Consider the following 20000-nt stretch of genomic DNA (forward strand, 5'->3'; position numbering starts at 1 on the left):
GGTATCTGAAAGTTAATTTTACTGTGATGCTGACGACTGCTGTGCCAATAAATATTGAAATGAAGCAGCCTACTGCTCGGTGCGTCACCGTTGCATTGTGGGAAATGTAGTATTGGTGCGTGTAAAAGATCTGCGGGCTGCCGGCTTGCTGCGGTCTGCGGGCCGGTTCTAATAATAAATCAAGATCATCCCAGGGGCCGTAAAAAACCTTCTCGCGGGCCGGATGTGGCCCGCGGGCCTTGACTCTGACATATGTGCTGTAAACGAACGGTATCCTTTCAGTTGAGAGTACTAGCGCATGTCTACTGGAAGTTGATGCTGTTGCTATGCAACTTCATGCTAGCTTGTTAGCGTAAGAAATTACTAGCTAGACATCTTACGACTTCATTAGCAATGTCCATTGAGAATGCACAACGACTATACCACTTAGCTACGTTAGCTAAGCTAAGCTAATTTAAATAATCAAATCAATAAATGTTTTCCTCCATCTGTATTTGATATTTCATTATTTGTATCCATTCCTATGTTAATCCCTAAATGGCTCATCGGCATGCGATGCACTGTATGTGGCTTGAGACAGACATACACAACTATGTAATAGTTCATATACTGGCAAGTTTGATGTATTAGTATCCACTTAACATTAGGTAGCTAGCTAATATACATACATACAAGCATCTGCTGTAATGATATGCTATGCAGTTTAAGGCTAGTAGTGTAGCTAACAAATAATCAGCCAACATAACATGTAACATAATATATTTGAAAAGTAATTACTTTTATATTTAATTGCTCAACATTTACTTAACATTTGTAATAATTAGTTAATGCAATTAATATTTACATTTTGTATTTACATTTGTATCATCTCTCATTGGACTTTCTTCAAATCTGCAAATGTTGCGAAGCCATGCCCATTTTCTTGAAGAATTGCATTATGGGGCCTAAAAGCACAGCAATAGTGTCCACTGCTTGTATATTTCGAAATTTGGCGAATTTAGTATGACATCCGGAAACTTTTGGCATACTAACTATATCCATGCTATGACCAATAGTACTCAATACATTTTTAGAAAAACAGTATAACTTTACACGCATAAAAACTGTGGATGGAAACGTGCTTAATGATTAGAATCTTTCTGTATGAATGTATCTTCCCAGCTAGCAAATACTTTTCTGAGAACCATGTTTCTTACAGCTTGGGTAGAGCATGTTGTTCTTTGCTTATTTTGCATACAACCTTCCCACAACTTTCTGGATTAAAATAAAATAGAAATTGGTAATGTTCTAGGAATGTTCTCCAACTGGTTTGACATTGAGAATGTTCTCAAATTGTTCAGAACACTTTAAGAAAGTAAGTTGAGACCCCGACTGAGTTAGAAGCAGAGCTTAAGTGATGGTGTTCTGTGCTGTGCTGTTGACCTCCTATGTACTCTTCACATAGACCTAATCTGATTGGCTCCATGGTAATGGTGTGTTATGGTATGTCTTGCAGTTATTACTATCTTCAGGGGCAAGGTGGAGGAGGTGGAGCTGCCAGTGGAGAAGGTTGACATCATCATCTCAGAGTGGATGGGCTACTGTCTCTTCTACGAGTCCATGCTTAATACCGTCATCTTTGCAAGGGACAAGTGGCTGGTAGGCGTGTTTGTGTGTGTGTGTGTGTGTACATATGTGTGCGTGCACATGCATTAACCAGACATGCTAGCAGAACGAACAACGCTCAAACCTCACAGACTTAACCAGGGATGAAAACCATAACCTGGCCCGGTGTTTGGTTCTTCTCACATGCAGCACAGCTGATAAATGACATGTCTTGTGTGCAGGATTGATTGCAGGGTGTTTTTTCCTCCCTCTACACAGAAACCCGGCGGTCTGATGTTTCCCGACCGTGCTGCGCTGTATGTGGTGGCCATCGAGGACAGGCAGTACAAGGACTTCAAAATCCACTGTGAGTGTGTTTGTGTGTGTGTATGTTTAGTTGGCCCTGGGCCCTCACATAAGTCCTGCTGCCCCTAACTCGCTCTCTATTCCCAGGGTGGATCTTATCTGGCTTATGTTTCTGATTCGCTAATAGACCGTGAATGTAGAACAACCATAGCAGCACATGCAAAATAAAGACACACACACACACACACACAAACACACACATTAGTGTTGGTGCATTTTTACTTTTCAAAGACATAAGTGATGATTGATCTGATATTACAATTCAACAAGCCTCTCCATCTCTGTGCTAGCCCACACTAAAGCTCTCCTGGAGGATTTGGTGGAATTGTTCATCTTCATTTCAGCACAGAGACCAGAGACACGAGCCATGGCAGCAGAACAGAGGACAAGAAGGAGAAGCAATACACGCACCAACTCCACATACACACCGCCACAACTAGGGAATTACACACCATGAGACAGAGCTCCTTAGGCTTACAGAAACCCAGGCCACATGACTGAGCCCTGAAGAGAAGTCCAGCTAGTGCTGTTTCGCTCTCTGCGTGTGCAGAGGGATGTTTTAGGGAAAGATTTGAGAAAAGATAGAAGACGATTGGGGCACATTGTCCATGTTGGGCCCAGTCTGGTTCCAACAAACAAATGCTTATACTGTAGATGCCTTTTGGGAAGGGATGGCATGCTGGATCACTTAGTGCTCTAAAATAATGTTCTGTCGTCCTGAGAGAAGGGTTGTATTCATTAGGACATACCATAGCAAAACATTTTGCAATAGAAAATGGAATTAGCATTTCTTGTTCTTGCCTTGCCTTCCTGTTTCAGTCCATTTTCTTATGTTTAATGCTTAAGGAATATGACCTAGGACTAGACTACTTCAGTTTTAGGGCATGAGAATGCACATCAACAGCTGAGGTGCGACCTGCTCATTATTCCTTCCTTCTCCTATCGTTAAACTTAAGTGGTTCCACTTTAATGGGACACAATAGAGATGCTTACACACACACACTATCCTATCTTAAAGATGCACTTCGGGATCTAAAATTATACAAACATTTGACAGTCCATCTTTAAGTACTGTGGCCATGCATAATCTATGATCAGTTAGCCTGAGGAGAAAATATATTAGGGAAGAGAAGGAGAATCTCTCTGTTTACTGCCATGCACTGCACTGCAGTGATGGTTAGCCGGCAAAGTGCAACAGAGTCTAAGGAAGTTGTCTACCCGACCTTATAGAAGGGCAATGAAATACTGTAAATCTGACCTAGAGAGGTTGGAATACAAATGTTTCTGAAATGCCCCTCAATTCCCTGTTTAGTCCACTACTTTAGACCAGAGTCGTTGGGCCCTGGTCAGCTACATAGGGATTAGGGTGCCATATCGGATAGACACAATGTATTCCTCCCTCTCTAGGGAGGACCTATGTAATAGCCCTTCTTCCACAAAGGTGTTCCATAATGCACTGTGTTTCCACAGGGTGGGAGAATGTGTATGGCTTTGACATGACCTGCATCCGTAACGTGGCCTTGAAGGAGCCCCTGGTGGACATAGTGGACCCCAAACATGTGGTCACCAACTCTTGCCTGATCAAGGTCAGCTATGTCTTCACTTCACGTGTGTGTGTGTGTGTGTGTGTGTGTGTGTGTGTGTGTGTGTGTGTGTGTGTGTGTGTGTGTGTGTGTGTGTGTGTGTGTGTGTGTGTGTGTGCGTGCGTGCGTGCGTGCGTGCGTGCGTGCGTGCGTGTACAGTGGCAAGAAAACGTATGTGAACCCTTTGGAATTACCTGTATTTCTGCAGAAATTAGTCCTAAAATTTGATCTGATCTTCATCTTAGTCACAACAATAGACAAACAAAGTGTGCTTAAACTAATAACACACAAATTATTGTATTTTTCTTGTCTATGTTGAATACATCATTTAAACATTCACAGTGTAGGTTGTAAAAAGTAGGTGAACCCTTGGATTGTCCCTATGATTGTTCAAAAGGGGTCCCCCACCCGTCTCTTCTACTGTTGCTCTCCTCTGCTGTCACCCGGCATCCGGCGAACTGTCGTGTAGTCCTGAACAGAACTACAGAGCTCACTCCGCTTCCACTCGCTCCGGAAGATGTTTACTTGAAGATAGGCTATCCAGTGTAGTCGAAGGTTCTCAGTTGTGATGAGAGTAGTAGAATACGTTGGTTTGAAGAGTAGTAGAATGGTCCCACTTAAATTCTCTTTTCTAGATACTTTACTTAGGACAGCTCATCAGCCACACCAGTGATTGTCCGGGAGGTGACATTATTGTCTCTACCTCGTGTTGAGATTTCAGAGTTCAAACCATTTCGGACGTGAGTTGCAGCTAAAACGTCTCTCTGGTCTGATATGTTAATTCTTAACGCACCGTTTTATGCAGTTCATTCAAAAGTGGCTGTTCGTGAGGCTGAAATGCTCTCTGACCTCACTCAAGGGGCGGTGACTACTCACTTGTACAAAGTTATAGAAACAATTTCCTCTTATAGTTTCTAAGATCACATCCCTCTCTTAACAAATACACTTACATAATTTTTCATATTTCATACACAACGTAAAGGATGGAGAATTCGTACATATAGTGTATTTACTTTTCAAGTTACAGTATGTCCTTTATAACATTTTGAATGACATCAGAAAATAACAACCGAAATTACATTATTATTCTTTAGGTCGCCTCTGACCATTCCCCAGTATTCGCTTTAAAATGTGTTAGAGTTTCGTCGGGAAACGTCTGTGGAACAAAGGCACATTCCTGTGTGAATTTGGAGAGGGAGATAGCTTAAAAGTTCTGATCCTTGATTTACAACAGGGTGTGAACTGTTACCTCCCCCCCCCCCCCCCACAGAGGAGAGGGGTCATCCACTGTAAAGCTGATCCGACCCATCTGGATCCTCACAGGACAGTCATGACACTGTCTATAGACACTATTACATGCATATATATACAGTGACAGTCAAAAGTTTGGACACATCTACAGTTGAAGTCGGAAGTTTACATACACATTAGTCAAATACATTTAAACTCAGTTTTCACAATTCCTGACATTTAATCCTAGTAAAAATTCCCTGTCTTAGGTCAGTTAGGAACACCACTTTATTTTAAGGATGTGAAATGTCAGAATAATAGTAGAGAGAATGATTTATTTCAGCTTTTATTTCTTTCATCACATTCCCAGTGGGTCAGAAGTTTACATACACTCAATGAGTATTTGGTAGCATTGCCTTTCAATTGTTTAACTTGGGTCAAACATTTCGATAGCCTTCCACAAGCTTCCCAGAATAAGTTGGGTGAATTTTGGCCCATTCCTCCTGACAGAGCTGGTGTAACTGAGTCAGGTTTGTAGGCCTCCTGGCTCACACACACTTTTTCAGTTCTGCCCAGAAATTTTCTATAGGATTGAGGTCAGGGCTTTGTGATGGCCACTCCAATACCTTGACTTTGTTGTCCTTAAGCCATTTTGCCACATCTTTGGAAGTATGCTTGGGGTCATTGTCCATTTGAAAGACCCATTTGCGACCAAACTTCCTGACTGATGTCTTGAGATGTTGCTTCAATATATCCACATAATTTTCTTCCCTCATGATGCCATCGATTTTGTGAAGTGCACCAGTCCCTCCTGCAGCAAAGTACCCCCACAACATGATGCTGCCACCCCCATGCTTCATGGTTGGGATGGTGTTCTTCGGCTTGCAAGCTTCCCCGTTTTCTCCAAACATAACGATGGTCATTATGGCCAAAAACGTATATTTTTGTTTCATCAGACCAGAGGACATTTCTCCAAAAAGTACGATCTTTGTCCCCATGTGCAGTTGCAAACCGTAGTCTGGCTTTTTTATGGCGGTTTTGGAGCAGTGGCTTCTTCCTTGCTGGTTTCAGGTTATGTTGATATAGTACTCATTTTACTGTGGATATAGATACTTCTGTACCTGTTTCTTCCAGCATCTTCACAAGGTCCTTTGCTGTTGTTCTGGGATTGATTTGCACTTTTCACACCGAAGTACGTTCATCTCTAGGAGACAGAACGCATCTCCTTCCTGAGAAGTATGATGGCTGCGTGGTCGCATGGTGTTTATACTTGCGTGCTATTACTTGTACAGATGAACGTGGTACCTTCAGGAGTTTGGAAATTGCTCCCAAGGATGAACCAGACTTGTGAGGTCGACAATTCTGAGGTCTTAGCTGATTTCTTTTGATTTTCCCATGATGTCAAGCAACGAGGCACTGAGATTGAAGGTAAGCCTTGAAATACATCCACAGGTACACCTCCAATTGACTCAAATTATGTCAATTAGCCTATCAGAAGCTTCTAAAGGCATGACATAATTTTCTGGAATTTTCCAAGCTGTTTAAAGGTAAAGTCAACTTAGTGTATGTAGTAAACTTCTGACCCACTGGAATTGTGATACAGTGAATTATAAGTGAAATAATCTGTCTGTAAACAATAGTGTCATGCACAAAGTAGATGTCCTAACTGACTTGCCAAAACTATAGTTTGTAAACATGAAATTTGGTTGAAAAACGAGTTTTAATGACTCCAACCTAAGTGTATGTAAACTTCCGAATTCAACTGTACTCATTTAAGGGTTTTTCTTTATTTTTACTATATTCTACATTGTATAATAATAGTGAAGACATCAAAACTATGAAATAACACATAGAATCATGTAGTAAGCAAAAAAGTGTTAAAGTATTCAAAATATAATTTAGATTTTAGATTCTTCAAAGTAGCCACCGTTTACCTTGATGGCAGCTTTGCACATTCTTGGCATTCTCTCAACCAGCTTCATGAGGAATGCTTTTCCAACAGTCTTGAAGGAGTTCCCACATGTGCTGAGCACTTGTTGGCTGCTTTTCCTTCGCTCTGCGGTCCAACTCATCTCAAACTATCTCAATTGGGTTGAGGTCGGGTGATTGTGGAGGCCAGGTCATCTGATGCAGCACTCCATCTCTCTCTTTCTTGGACAAATAGCCATTACACAACCTGGACACCTCCAGGCATCATCAATTGAGATAGTTTGTTGGGTCATTGTCCTGTTGAAAAACAAATGATAGTCCTACTAAGCGCAAATCAGATGGGATGGCGTATCGCTGCAGTAGCCATGCTGGTAAAGTGTGCCTTGAATTCTAAATAAATCACAGACAGTGTCACCAGCAAAGCACCCCCACACCATCACGTCTTTTCCTCCATGCTTCCTTTTGGGAACCACACATGCGAAGATCATCCGTTCACCTACTCTGCGTCTCACAAAGACACGGCGGTTGGAACCAAAAATCTCAAATTTGGACTTATTAGACCAAAGAACAGATTTCCACCAGTCTAATGTGCATTGCTTGTATGTTTTGGCCCAAGCAAGTCTCTTCTTATTATTGGTGTCCTTTAGTAGTGGTTTCTTTGCAGCAATTCAACCATGAAGGCCTGATTCACGTAGTCTCCTCTGAACAGTTGATGTTGAGATGTGTCTATTACTTGAACTCTGTGAAGCTTTTATTTGGACTGCAATCAAAGGTGCAGTTAACTCTAATGAACTTATCCTCAGCAACAGAGGTTACTCTGGGTCTTCCTTTCCTGTGGCGGTCCTCATGAGAGCCAGTTTCATCATAGCTCTTGATGGTTTTTGCGACTGCATTTGAAGAAACTTTCAAGTTTTTTAAATGTTCTGGATTGACTGACCTTCATGTCTTAAAGTAACATTTCTCTTTACTTATTTGAGCTGGTTTTTGTGACTGCACTTGAAGAAAGATTGACTGACCTTTATGTCTTAAAGTAATGATGGACTGTCGCTTATTTGAGCTGTTCTTGTCATAATATGGACTTGGTCTTTTATCAAATAGGGCTATCTTCTGCATACCAACACTACATTTTCACAACACAACAGATTGGCTGAAACGCATTATGAAGGAAAGAAATTCCACAAATTAACAAGGCACACCTGTTAATTTAAATGCATTCCAGGTGACTACCTCATGAAGCAGGTTGAGAGAATGCCAAGAGTGTGCAAAGCTGTCATCAAGGCAAAGGGTGGCTACTTAAAGAATCTCAAATATAAAATACATTTTGATTTGTTGAACACTTTTTTGGTTACTACACAATGTGTTTTTTATAGTTTTGATGTCCTCACTATTATTCTACAATGTAGAAAATTGTAAAAATAAAAACCCCTTGAATGAGTAGGTGTGTTCAACTTTTGACTGGTACTGTATTTATTTTTCGGACTCTGACATGGTTCGTTCTGAGATTTTTGTGTTTGTGTGTATTGTTAGATACACTGTTGGAGCTAGAAACATAAGCATTTCACTGCACCTGCGATAACATCTACAACATTTGTGTACGCGACTAATAAAATGTGATTTGATTTGTATATGTGGGTAGGATTTGTTGAGGCCCAGCAGTGTGAAAGCCTACAGTTTAATCAGAAAGCATTGACTCAGTGTTGTCTCTGGGCTCATGCAGAGTGGGATTTACATAACCAGTGATACTGTTATATTTATAATGGGCCAACTGCTGAGATCTACCCCTCAGAATAAATAAAAAAACATGACTTTAAAAACATAAGCTCATTCAACATTAACCTATTAAAAACCATTCTGTATCAATGAGGTTTGTGCAGTGGGCTATAGGCTGAATACATTTAATTGCATATTGGCTACACTTGATTTGCCCTGCCAATGTTATTAACCTCACACCATTTTAAAATAATATTTCAAAACGTGATGTACAGGTAATAGATCATTTGTTGTATTACTTCTTGTGAGGCATATATTGAAATCATTAGCGTTTTTTAAATTTTGCTGGTGACTGATGGTGCCTGTATGTGATGGTCAGTCTCAGCGGATGGAAAGTGGGAGGGAGATGGAGTGTGTGTGAGAGTGAGAAGCCCCTTAAATTGAAATTGAAAGAGAGCAGCGGATAGGCCTCTCACCGTCCCTCAGCTCTTCCTCCCTCCTCTGACTGACCACAAAAGGGACACCGTCTTCCATCTGATGGCGAAATTCGAGTCACACTTTATTTCTGACTCATGCACAAATTCATGTTGTTACTCGTATGACCAGGGAACGTGAAATCCTCCTCGATATTGGAAAGACACAAGTCGCTAATAACAAGACAAGTCTATCGATACACTTTGTAAAGCGAGTGGATGGGGAGCACATTTAATATCTTATAAAAGTGTTGAATAAAGTGACAGTGTTTAATAAAATCTTAAACATGAAGTCAATCATAAAAACAGCAGACATTGCTGTATTCGTTGACAGTCTCTCTCTAGTTATGGTTTTTAATGTTTCGAAATCAAATCTCACACGTTAGAGTCGACTATCAACTTCGCTGTGGGCTCGTAGAAGCTGCAAACAAAGTGATTTGATCTCATTGGCCAGCCGTAGCCTATTTGCACTTGATTTGCTCTCCGGGCCCGCCGTGTAGGCGGAGTTTGTACCTTCAGACATTAAATGGTTGAAAATGGGAACACTTCGAGTACCTGGCTCGCAGGGCAGCTGAATCAAGTACAAATAAAAAATGTGTCCTTTTTGTTTGGTGATTGACTGACTAGGAAAGGCATGGAGATCGCGACCGGCCGGTTGGTGATCACTGGGTTACAGTAAAGGGACAGTAAACAATCCACATACCAATCCCAATTCAGAGGTGTATGACCTCAGCTGTAACTAGACAATATGTTACCGTAACGTGATCCTTCAATCTGAGCCTTCTGGCCATGCTGGCCATCCTTCACTACTAGGTACAGGGATTGTTCCATTTATGATGCTATGCATCTATTCCCATGTCTAGACCGCTAATTGTGTATTTTGTCCGAGATGCCCTTCTTATCTCGTTTATTGATTGGATTGTTCTGCCCTTTTCTCAGTTCAGATGTTACATAACTAAAATGTGTTTCTATTGTTGCTATCTAAAGCCATTAGACTGTAATAATAGGAAGCAGGGAAATAATATTTGAAACAGTCAGTGTTTTATATTCAAGATTTTGACACTGGTGCCTTATTTGTCCTTCGCGCCTGTAAGATGAAACCCCTTTGAAAATGACAACCCACTCACAAGCTGTTGCATGTCTTCTAAATGGATTACAGGATGAATCATGTCATTAATCTTGTACACAGACAGTGTGCAAAAAGGAGCTTAGGCTGTTAAAAAGATCAAATGAGTGCCTCATGTTCAGAACTTTACCTTTACTGTGAGTGAGAAAGAGAGAGCTGAATTGAATTGTCGTCCTGCACTATAAAAATATGACTTTCAGGAGTTTGTGGTGCATGAGTTTGTGGTGCACCAAAATAAAGAGTTTTTACTCTTATGGAAGCTGGAATTTGTTTGCAAAAGATAGCAGGGGAGCTTGACTTTGTATTGCGCACTCTTTTTTATTTATTTTTACTGCTGATCGCGCGATACATAAAAGTCATTTTTCCACTGCAACTATGTGGGTCTCACCAGAACAGAGAGCTGTGTTTCACTGCCATATGCTCTCCTCTCTCTCCTCTCTCCCACTGCAGAATCATGAGGCATCAGATACCCTGTTAAAATATGGGATATGAACCAGGGGAGGTCTATAAAGGAGCAGGACACCAGTACAATGCTACCCTGACAATAGTTACTGCCTTGGTTCTCCAGCCAAATGACCCCATCTTCTCCTCGTTCATCCCCCCTATAGTGGGGTTTCCTTGGCTGGTCCCTCTGGGGGGAGGGGGTGCTGGGGTTTGGTTTCAGCTGCGTGAACCTTGAACCCAAAGGGAGAGGTTGGAGCAGAGTAGCAGAAAGCAGAGGCCTCATCCTTGACAGAGAGAATAAGGGACTCAGGGATAATACAAGACACAATGCTCAGAGGCACCGCCACATAGATCATATGACATGCATATAAGACCTGCACCTGGACACACTCACACCTCTCATCTCCTTACAAGACTTACTGTAAGACTTGACCAGCCTCCCATGGCACACTGCTTAATGGCCACCCACAGAGGAAGAGTTAGGCCTACAGATGTAGAATCTTAATTTGACCTGTATTTTCACAGCAAAAAAAATCCTGCAGCAACATAATTTTGCTTGATCAGTGGTTAGGCTATTAGCTGGTCCAAATGAGGGTACATGAAAAGTGGAATACTGTTAATATAACTGTGTGTTTAGTATGGGTTTTCAGTGAATTTATGTAAGTCACGAAATTCTCAGCAACAAAAGAGTGATACAATTAAAATCCTACATCTGTACATGTACAATGTAGAAACCACTGTGTTGGCAGTGAATGGTGTGAATAGAACCCCAATCACTATGGATTCTGTATGTGATTAGCATTAACAATGCAAGAAGTAGATGTAACAGAGCAGTGTGGTTATTCTCTCTCTTCAACAGGAGGTGGACATCTACACAGTGAAGACTGAGGACTTGTCCTTCACTTCAGCCTTCTGCCTTCAGATCCAGAGGAACGACTACATCCACGCCCTGGTCACCTACTTCAACATCGAGTTCACCAAGTGTCACAAGAAAACTGGCTTCTCCACCGGTACGTCCTCAACTCTCTTTCTCTTCTCAGTGTTGTTCTCTCTCTCTCTCTGATTTTTCACATAGGCTTATATAATATATTATGAACTGGGTGCTTCGATCCCTGAACGCTGATTGGTTGAAAGCCGTGGTATATCAGACCGTATACCACGGGTATGACAAAACATTTATTTTTACTGCTCTAATTACGTTGGTAACCAGTTTATAATAGCAATAAGGCACCTCAGAGGTTTGTGGTATATGGCCAATATACCACGGCTAAGGGCTGTATCCAGGCACTCCGCGTTGCGTCGTGCGTGGTTTTTGTTTTGCAGACTAGAGTCAGCAAAAACACTACAGTGAATACTGTAGTTTTACTGTAGTATACTGTATTTTTTTTTACAGTTTACTATAGTAGAAATACTATAGTAAAAGAACTGTAGTAAATACTATAGTAATTAATGTAGTGTTGTTGTGGATTATAGTATACTGTAGTATTTACTGTAGAGTTTTTGTGGACATTACTGTATTATTTACTATAGTGTTTTTGTTTAATAATCTTTGACATAGAAGTGGAGTCTTTCTCCTTGATGAAACGTACTGGAGAAATACTAAAATACAAATTGTTCACAACTTGTAGGTAGGTAATTCTGGGGTCTGAATGGATAATTCAGCATTCCACTCTTTTCTATAACCTGTATGGAACACAATATGATCTATACTTGGCATGTATGTTTCTCACTTATGGGTGGCACAAATTGGGATATGGGGAAGGGCAATGGGCAGGGTACTGTATATGCAAATTAAATACTGAAGTACTTACAATAGCTAAACTGTTGTGTTTTGCGGACATTACTGTAGTATTTACTACAGTGTTTTTTGTGTGAATAATGCTGTAGTTTTTACTATAGTATTCTACAACATTCTATAGTAAATACTATACACGATCAAGGGATACTACTGTGTGTAGTGTATTATTCTACAGTATACTACAGTTTACAATAGAATTCTATAGTAAGTACTGTAGTATTTTTTTCATGTGGGAGGCCAAGCTCCCTGCCATCCAGGACCTATATACTAGGCGGTGCCAGAGGAAAGCCCCAAAAATTGTCAAAGACTCCAGTCGCCCAAGTCATAGACTGTTCTCTCTGTTACCGCATGGCAAGCGGTACCAGAGCGCCAAGTCTAGGACCAAAAGGCTCCTTAACAGCTTTTACCCCCAAGCCATAAGACTGCTGAACAATTAATCATATGGCCACCCAGACTACTTACATTGACCCCCCCCCCCCCTTTTTGTTTTGTACACTGCTGCTACTCGCTGTTTATTACCTATGCATAGTTACTTCACCCCTACCTACATGTACAAATTACCTCGACTAACCTGTACCCCTGGAAATTGACTCGGTACTGGTACCCCCTGTATATAGCCTCGTTATTGTTATTTTGTTGTGTTACTCTTTTTATAATTTTTCCTTTAGCTTATTTGGTAAATATTATATAAACTCTTTCTTGAACTGCACTGTTGGTTAAGGGCTTGTAAGTAAGCATTTCATGATAAGGTCTACTACACCTGTTGTATTCGGTGCACGTGACAAATAAAGTTTGATTTGTTTTGATTCATTAGCACTCTTTTTACTGTAGTACTAGCATCTCTCCAGTTCACTGTGTCGTTATCAGACCAGCTCCTGACAGACCCAGGGTTTCATCCTTTTAATTGGCAGCAGCAGCAGCAGATTACAGGCTAGGAGAGTCCTGTTGCTCCCTGCCCGCCATCCTCCCATCCTCCCTGTGGGTTCCATCCCGATCTGTATTCACAGACAAAGACCCCCCTTTAATGAGCTCTTTGATGAGTCAGAAAGGCCTGGAGTACAACAGCAAACACTGATACCACTGGAAATTAGAAGACATTTGAGTCCCCAGTTGATTTGCATGACCCAGAGAAGTTGTGTGATGAGCTAAATTCATTTAGCAATAATCGTGTTTGGATTTGTCTGTGAGCGACCTCTAGTGGTGGTGTGATGTTATCGCTCCTCTGTGATTATATGCATAATGTCTACAGTAGTTTGCCTTCATCAGAGTTTGTGATGCAAATAGGAGACTTTAAACTGTGACCTGCATTATGCAGAGGCAGTGGCTAGATGACCATGTGTTGTCACTCTTAAAAGTGGACAATGTCTTACTTTTGACCTCCAATCATATACAGATCTTCCAGCTCTTCTTGTATTGATTTGAGCCTGTCCATCAAACCAAATCACCTTAGCAAATGCTAAACCCTGCTAGCCTCACTGAACCTCTGATACACATCTAAATGCGCACATGGAGGCCTAAGTCCTCTATGGCCATTGATTTCCTATATTCTCCTGTAGGACAGGTATTTCTAGTTTCAAGTTTATTCGCCACATGCACAGGATACACCAGGTGTAAACCAGTACAGTAAAATTCTTACTTGAGAGCTCTTTCCCAACATTGCAGTGATTATATAGATAATAATAGATAATAGAACAACACAAGAAGTACGATATAAATTGAAGAAACATGAGAATGCAAATATATACAGGTATCTTATTCAATGTACAGGGGTACTGGAGTGGTTGAGGTGGGTTTATACATAAAACGTGACTGGTAGTAGGATATACTATACATGTAAACATGGATGAAAAGTGACTGGTAGTAGGAATATACTGTATAAATACTTATGGTAATACACTAATGGTAATATATACAGTACATGGAAAAAGAGCACACAGAGAAACTCAGACATATGCTGTATGCTGCTGGAAAATATCACCCATTGAACCACCACAACAAACACAGCCTTATCTATTCCGTTCAGGTTCCCACTGAGTACAGCTTTCATAATCTGTGTGTTTATGCAGCATGATCAGCAACTCAATTTATCCATGAACCCTCAAACGGCATGCCTTTAAAGTCTGAGGTACAAAGTTATCCCAGGACAGCCGGCTGAAATTCGATTAAAGTTGTATTGACCTTTGAGCCTTGGCCAAGCGGTAGTTTAACAGCGCAGGCACAGGTGGGCGCACGTTGTTTTGGGCGGGGGTATTGGCTATCAGCAGTATGCAGCTGGAGTGAAGCTGAGACACACAAATACAAAACACACACACGCATGCACGCATATCGTTTATAGACCCACACAAACACACATGTACAGTCAGGTTCAAAATGATTGGCACCGTTGATAAAGTTGAGCAAAAAAATACTACAAATACTTAGCTATATTGTAGGCTCCAAAATGTTTGTTATTATATTATTTTAGAATACAATTGATCAGAGAAAGAGATTTTGTTTAACAAGTCATATTTTATTTTCTCAAAAAGATAGGGGTGAAAATGATTGGCACCCCTGTTTTCAATGCATTTCAATACCTCACCTTGCGAGGATAACAGCACTGAGGCATTTTCTAAAATGTTTTATGAGGAGAACACAATGGGAGGGATCTTAGACCATTCCTCCATACAGAATCTTTCCAGATTTTCAATATCCTTTGTCTGCTCTTATGGACTTCACTTCACTTCAAACAACAGGTTTCCAATGGGGTTCAAGTCTAGAGACTGAGATGGTCATTGCAAAATGTTGATTTTGGGGTCAATTAACCATTTCTTTGTGGATTTTGATGTGTGCTTGGGGTCATTGTCTTGCTGGAAGATCCACATGAGCATATACACACGAGCACACATACTGTACGCATGCACAAACACACACACACTTCAACTAGCAGAATGCATGTGGGCGAGGTAATGGGAGAATGGAGATTGACAAGGACAAACGTCAGTAGGGAGGGTCAACTCAATCAATTCCTCTTATCTGTCTATTATATCAATGTCATTTGATATCCTGATTTGAACCAGCATTTTAGCATGACCGATCCTCAGTGCTGTATCTACGCTTGTAAATAGCATGATGATATAGTGAATCACCTATATTCACAGTCAGAACCATGGGTAACATTTTTTCTAAACTAAGAGATAAAAAAAAAACGAGAAGAAAAAACTTTGTCTAATGTTACAAAAGTTGTGTCTTGGTGACTAATAAGTGCATCAGAGGTCCAATGTCAAAGGTGAAAAGTTAAATTTATGTTTGTTTTTGTTGGGGGTCAAAACTTTGGCTCATGATTGTTTTGGTTTTAAGGGTCAGGGGTCGTGTTCACTCTAAGAGCCAAATGAACTCTGCGCGCTTCACTTGAGTTTCTGAACAAATCTCCCATTGACAATAATGCATTATTTATGTGAAAATATGAATGAAACATACAGATCTGAAGTTCAGATTTGGCCCTAACTGCATGCCTGTCTTCCTACAGCCCCTGATGCTCCGTTCACACACTGGAAACAGACAGTCTTCTACCTGGAGGACTACCTGACCGTAAAGAAGGGCGAGGAGATCATTGGCAGTATTAACATGAAGCCCAACGAGAAGAACATAGTGAGTGTTCTGGGAAACTATGACCAGTAAAAAGCCATTCACTTTGAGACACTTATAGGGGCAGTTTCCAGTCTTGGACTAAAAAGCAAGGTTCAATGGAGAATCTGCATTGAAAATGCTTTGTAGTGCAGGAATAGTGTTAATAGTGTTCGGGAAACCGCCCCATCTAGGGACCAGAGTCCTGGGGCCTCATTTGTCAACTGTGCATACATTTCATACTAAATTCTGGCGTATATGAGCATTACATCCCCGCCTAGCAATTGCCCTCTATTTACCTTTTATGGTAGCAGAAACGTCATCATTTACTGTATGATTTGGAAATGTTGGAACTGGGCAATGACCGTTTCTAAAAGAAACACAACGGCAAATTTGATGACATTTCTGTAGAGGTGTGGATAGAACGTTTTAATATTTAGCAGTGACTTTTTCAAACGAAAAATGCATGCTCCCAATAGCAAGTGCCAAACACTGGCCGCACATTCTGCAAGATTGATTGTCTATTCGAACGATTGTAAAGTAAATGCTACAGCCCACACTTCTATGCAAAATGAAAATTGTTCTTTAATAACTTGTTGATCAATAGATGATTGTATTTCTCCTGCCGTGGTATAGGCTTTGAGATGAAATAGGCTATGATGTCGCGCTCCTATCGCACACCAATACTGTAGCCTACCCATACTGTCAAATAGTTTAAATAGGGTACCAGTCTATTTACTTTCAAGCATGCTTGGCTATTGAATGAGTGACGGATGAATGGTAGCCTAATATGTGTTGTGTGGCGAGAATAAACAAGTAATGTAAGAAAAGGAGATGTCCTGCAATGTGATTATGATTTAGGCCTATTTAATAACATTTGAAGAAACATACGCCTACCTACATGCTGCTATGTGATCTCCTTACCAACGGCAAATGCATCATTACGTTTGAATGTTTTTATTAGCCTACCCGTGTGCGTAAAACACAATTTCCCCCAATACAATTGTCCAACCATTAGAAGTTGTGTGTACGCATGGTCTGAGCTGTGCGTGGAGATGCACACTTTTCCCGTCAAGTTCAAAAAGTATAAATACCAACCTTTGCGGGAAGACTGGCGCATGCAAGGTTTCGAGTTTATTTTGTGCACACGCACCTTTGATAAATGAGGCCCCTGGCCCCTACCTACTGTATGATAACTAGACACTGGCCCAACAGGGATAGGTAGAGGTCATACATACATTTGTACTTGTCTAACAAAATAAAGTCAGAAGGTCAAATCAAATCATTTCAGGCAGGCGAGGCATTTAAACCAACATTATATGGCTAGAAAGAAACCCAATTCCACCACTACCTCTCCACAATAGACTGCTTGTTTGAACTTCAATCATCATCTTTTTGATAGAGGTCAAAGGAGAAAGAGCACTAATCACTCCCAGACCAAACAGCAGATGAGGATAGCAACAGCGTCAGTTCCCCACTCCTGATTGAACACTCACTTAGATTTCTCTCTTTTATTCCCCTGGTGAATTACCTCTCTCTCTCTCTCTCACACACAGCGTGACTTGGACTTCACCTTTGAGCTGGATTTCAAAGGACAGATATGCGAGGCAGCCATCTCCCACGACTACAAGATGCGCTAGCTAGGTGTCCAATAGGGAGAAGCCGGCGCGCAATGCCGCCTGCAGCCCTACAAATACACAGAGGGAAAGAAGAGGCACTCCTCTCGACAACAGACAATAATGAGGATGGGATGGAGGGAGGAGAGGGAGTGCATTGGAGGGATCAGAGAGGGTGGGATGGAGGGAGGAGAGAAGTGTGGATAGAGGTAGGAGATGAAGGGATGAGAGAGGGTGGGATACAGGAATCAGAGAGGAGATAGAGAGAATAGATGAAGGGATGAGAGAGGATGGCTGGAGAGAAATGGAGCGATAGGCTAGATCAGAGGAGGCAGGCTATGATGAGAGAAGCTCATCAGTGCAGGGGTGGCACTCCAAGCAATATCAACATGCTCACATTGACACCTCTAACTGGCACTTTACTGTTAGGCCAACTGTTCAGAGGACAACTTTGAATGTAACACCTTATGAATTCAAGAATGTTCTAGTCATTATGAATGTTACTGTTAATGTTACTGTCATTATGAATCTATACTGTATGTGAGAGGTGGCAACCAATGTTATCTTCTACAGCAAGTTTGGAGCCCATATAATCAATTACTGTATTTTTCAGGAACTTCACATTTATATTGCATATAATAATACATCCTACAGCCAGTAGTTTAGATTTTTCTTCAAATAGGCTTTTTAAATTACCCAATTTTGCATGTTTAATAATAATCTTCATATCTGGTAAAAGTACAGTAATTGAATATATCAGAAATTCAGTACTGCATACTGTATTGTGTAAGGATGTGAATATATGTAAATGTGTATTTGCAGTCAGGCGACGTACTGTAGCTTTTCAGGTGGGTGCAAAATAACAGTATGAGAGCTCACACATTTGCACAGTTTGCACTCCAAAGTGGTGGTCTGTGGTTTCTGTTAGCGCTGTGATGTCAACATTGTAACAAGTATAGACCGGGGCCCTTGTCTAGATGCCTGCAAAAGCTCCTGGCTACAAAGCCTACATTTCTCCAATCCTCCCTAACTCTATTCTATAGTGCTATATTTCTCATACTATAGATAATTAGGTAATCACGATTTTCAACAATAACCATGATCTCTTAAGTTCTGTAATTGATAATTGTAGTTGATGTGGACACACTGAAACCACACCAGGGGAAGATCTTAATTCCATAATTCTCATGTCTTCTTGCCTCACCTCCTTCTCAAAACCCATTGGATGAGAAAGCCAGAGGTCCCACCCCTCTGACCATCTCCACTGGGGTTTGAGATGCAGACGAGGAGAGAGGACACGAATATGATGCAATTGAGATCGCTCCCAGGAAGTGGTGAGTGCGCTGCAGCATTCAGTGGGCGGGGCCTCACATCATTACAATTTTTTTCTCTGGCTCCACTGATCTCGGGTCTGCAACTGGCCTGGCCTCAGAGCCTAGCAGAAATCATCAGTTAGTCCCGTCCTTAGATCAGTAGCAGTGTTCATTCTGGCCTCTCTGTTCGGCGCGTCAGTTGACAGCAGCTCCTTCCCTTAACCTGTGCTCTTACTAAGGTCGTCGCCAAGGCAACAACTGGAGTTGTCCTGCAGTCCAACTGTGACCTCCCCTCACAGTTGTGTAGTACTGTTACACCAGAGTTGTCAAACTCATTCCACAGAGGGCCGAGTGTCTACAGGTTTTTCCGTTCAATTAAGACCTAGACAACCAGGAGAGGGGAGTTCCTTACTAACTAGTGACCTTAATTCATCACTCAAATAGAAAAGGTGGAGCGAAAACCTGCAGACGTTCGGCCCTCCGTGGAATGAGTTTGACACGTGCGTTTACACCATCCTTCCTTTACGCAGCCAAGATCCTCACTCCCAGTCCGCTCACTCTCCCATGCCTTTCTGTGAAGCTCATCAGCACAGCACTTATGACTGTTCAAAAGATGTAGGTCATGCCATGTATGAATAGACCAGTGGCTAGTAATGAGTGAGTCACATTTGATGGATGTACAATCTATTCAGTAAAGGGTCTGACTATTTTCAGTTTCATGTTGAGCGCTTACTTGTGAGAGCATAGATTTGTATAGTATTCTATTGTAGATGCTGTGCTATACATACAGTAGATGAATAATAAACTAAACCTGTAGATAAACAAGTTGATACTGGATCAAAAGCAAAAGTAGTTAGTCTAACTTTAATAGAATCCATTGAATCATTTTCAGTAGCATGCATACAAAACTTGTCTTTGGAATTAAGTCAGTGATTTAAGCTAACTTTCAGGTTTGGCCTTTAGCAGATCTAACACGACTAGTGTTATTCCAGTTTACCACTCATGGCATTCAGTTGGTTATTTACACCAAGTACTAAAACAACATGGTTGCCACTATTTCATGTCAGCTACTGAAATTGTGCTATATGTGTTAATTTGGTATGACAATTCTGAGTTGAAAAAGTTATATTCAAGCTTTGTATTGTATTGTTAATTTTACCTCCTGTCATGTAACAGTTAAATAAAAGTTATCGCTCAACATTGTCCACTAGGTGGCATCTGAAAT

At 41.1% G+C, this 20000-nt stretch overlaps 1 protein-coding gene across 1 annotated transcript in view; it reads left to right on the forward strand.

Annotated features, from left to right (window-relative positions):
* The window catches only part of LOC111952555 (protein arginine N-methyltransferase 8-B-like), a 45194-nt gene extending 25221 nt beyond the window's left edge, over positions 1-19973 (forward strand). The window contains exons 5-10 of the mRNA XM_023971366.3: positions 1496-1638; positions 1864-1951; positions 3421-3536; positions 11305-11455; positions 15749-15870; positions 17403-19973. Coding sequence (XP_023827134.1) covers positions 1496-1638; positions 1864-1951; positions 3421-3536; positions 11305-11455; positions 15749-15870; positions 17403-17486 — 704 coding nt within the window. The 3' untranslated portion in view covers positions 17487-19973. The remainder of the gene's footprint in view (positions 1-1495; positions 1639-1863; positions 1952-3420; positions 3537-11304; positions 11456-15748; positions 15871-17402) is intronic.
* Positions 19974-20000: the final 27 nt, after the last annotated feature.

This window comes from Salvelinus sp. IW2-2015, linkage group LG26, assembly GCF_002910315.2.
Source record: "Salvelinus sp. IW2-2015 linkage group LG26, ASM291031v2, whole genome shotgun sequence".
Classification (NCBI taxonomy): domain Eukaryota; kingdom Metazoa; phylum Chordata; class Actinopteri; order Salmoniformes; family Salmonidae; genus Salvelinus; species Salvelinus sp. IW2-2015.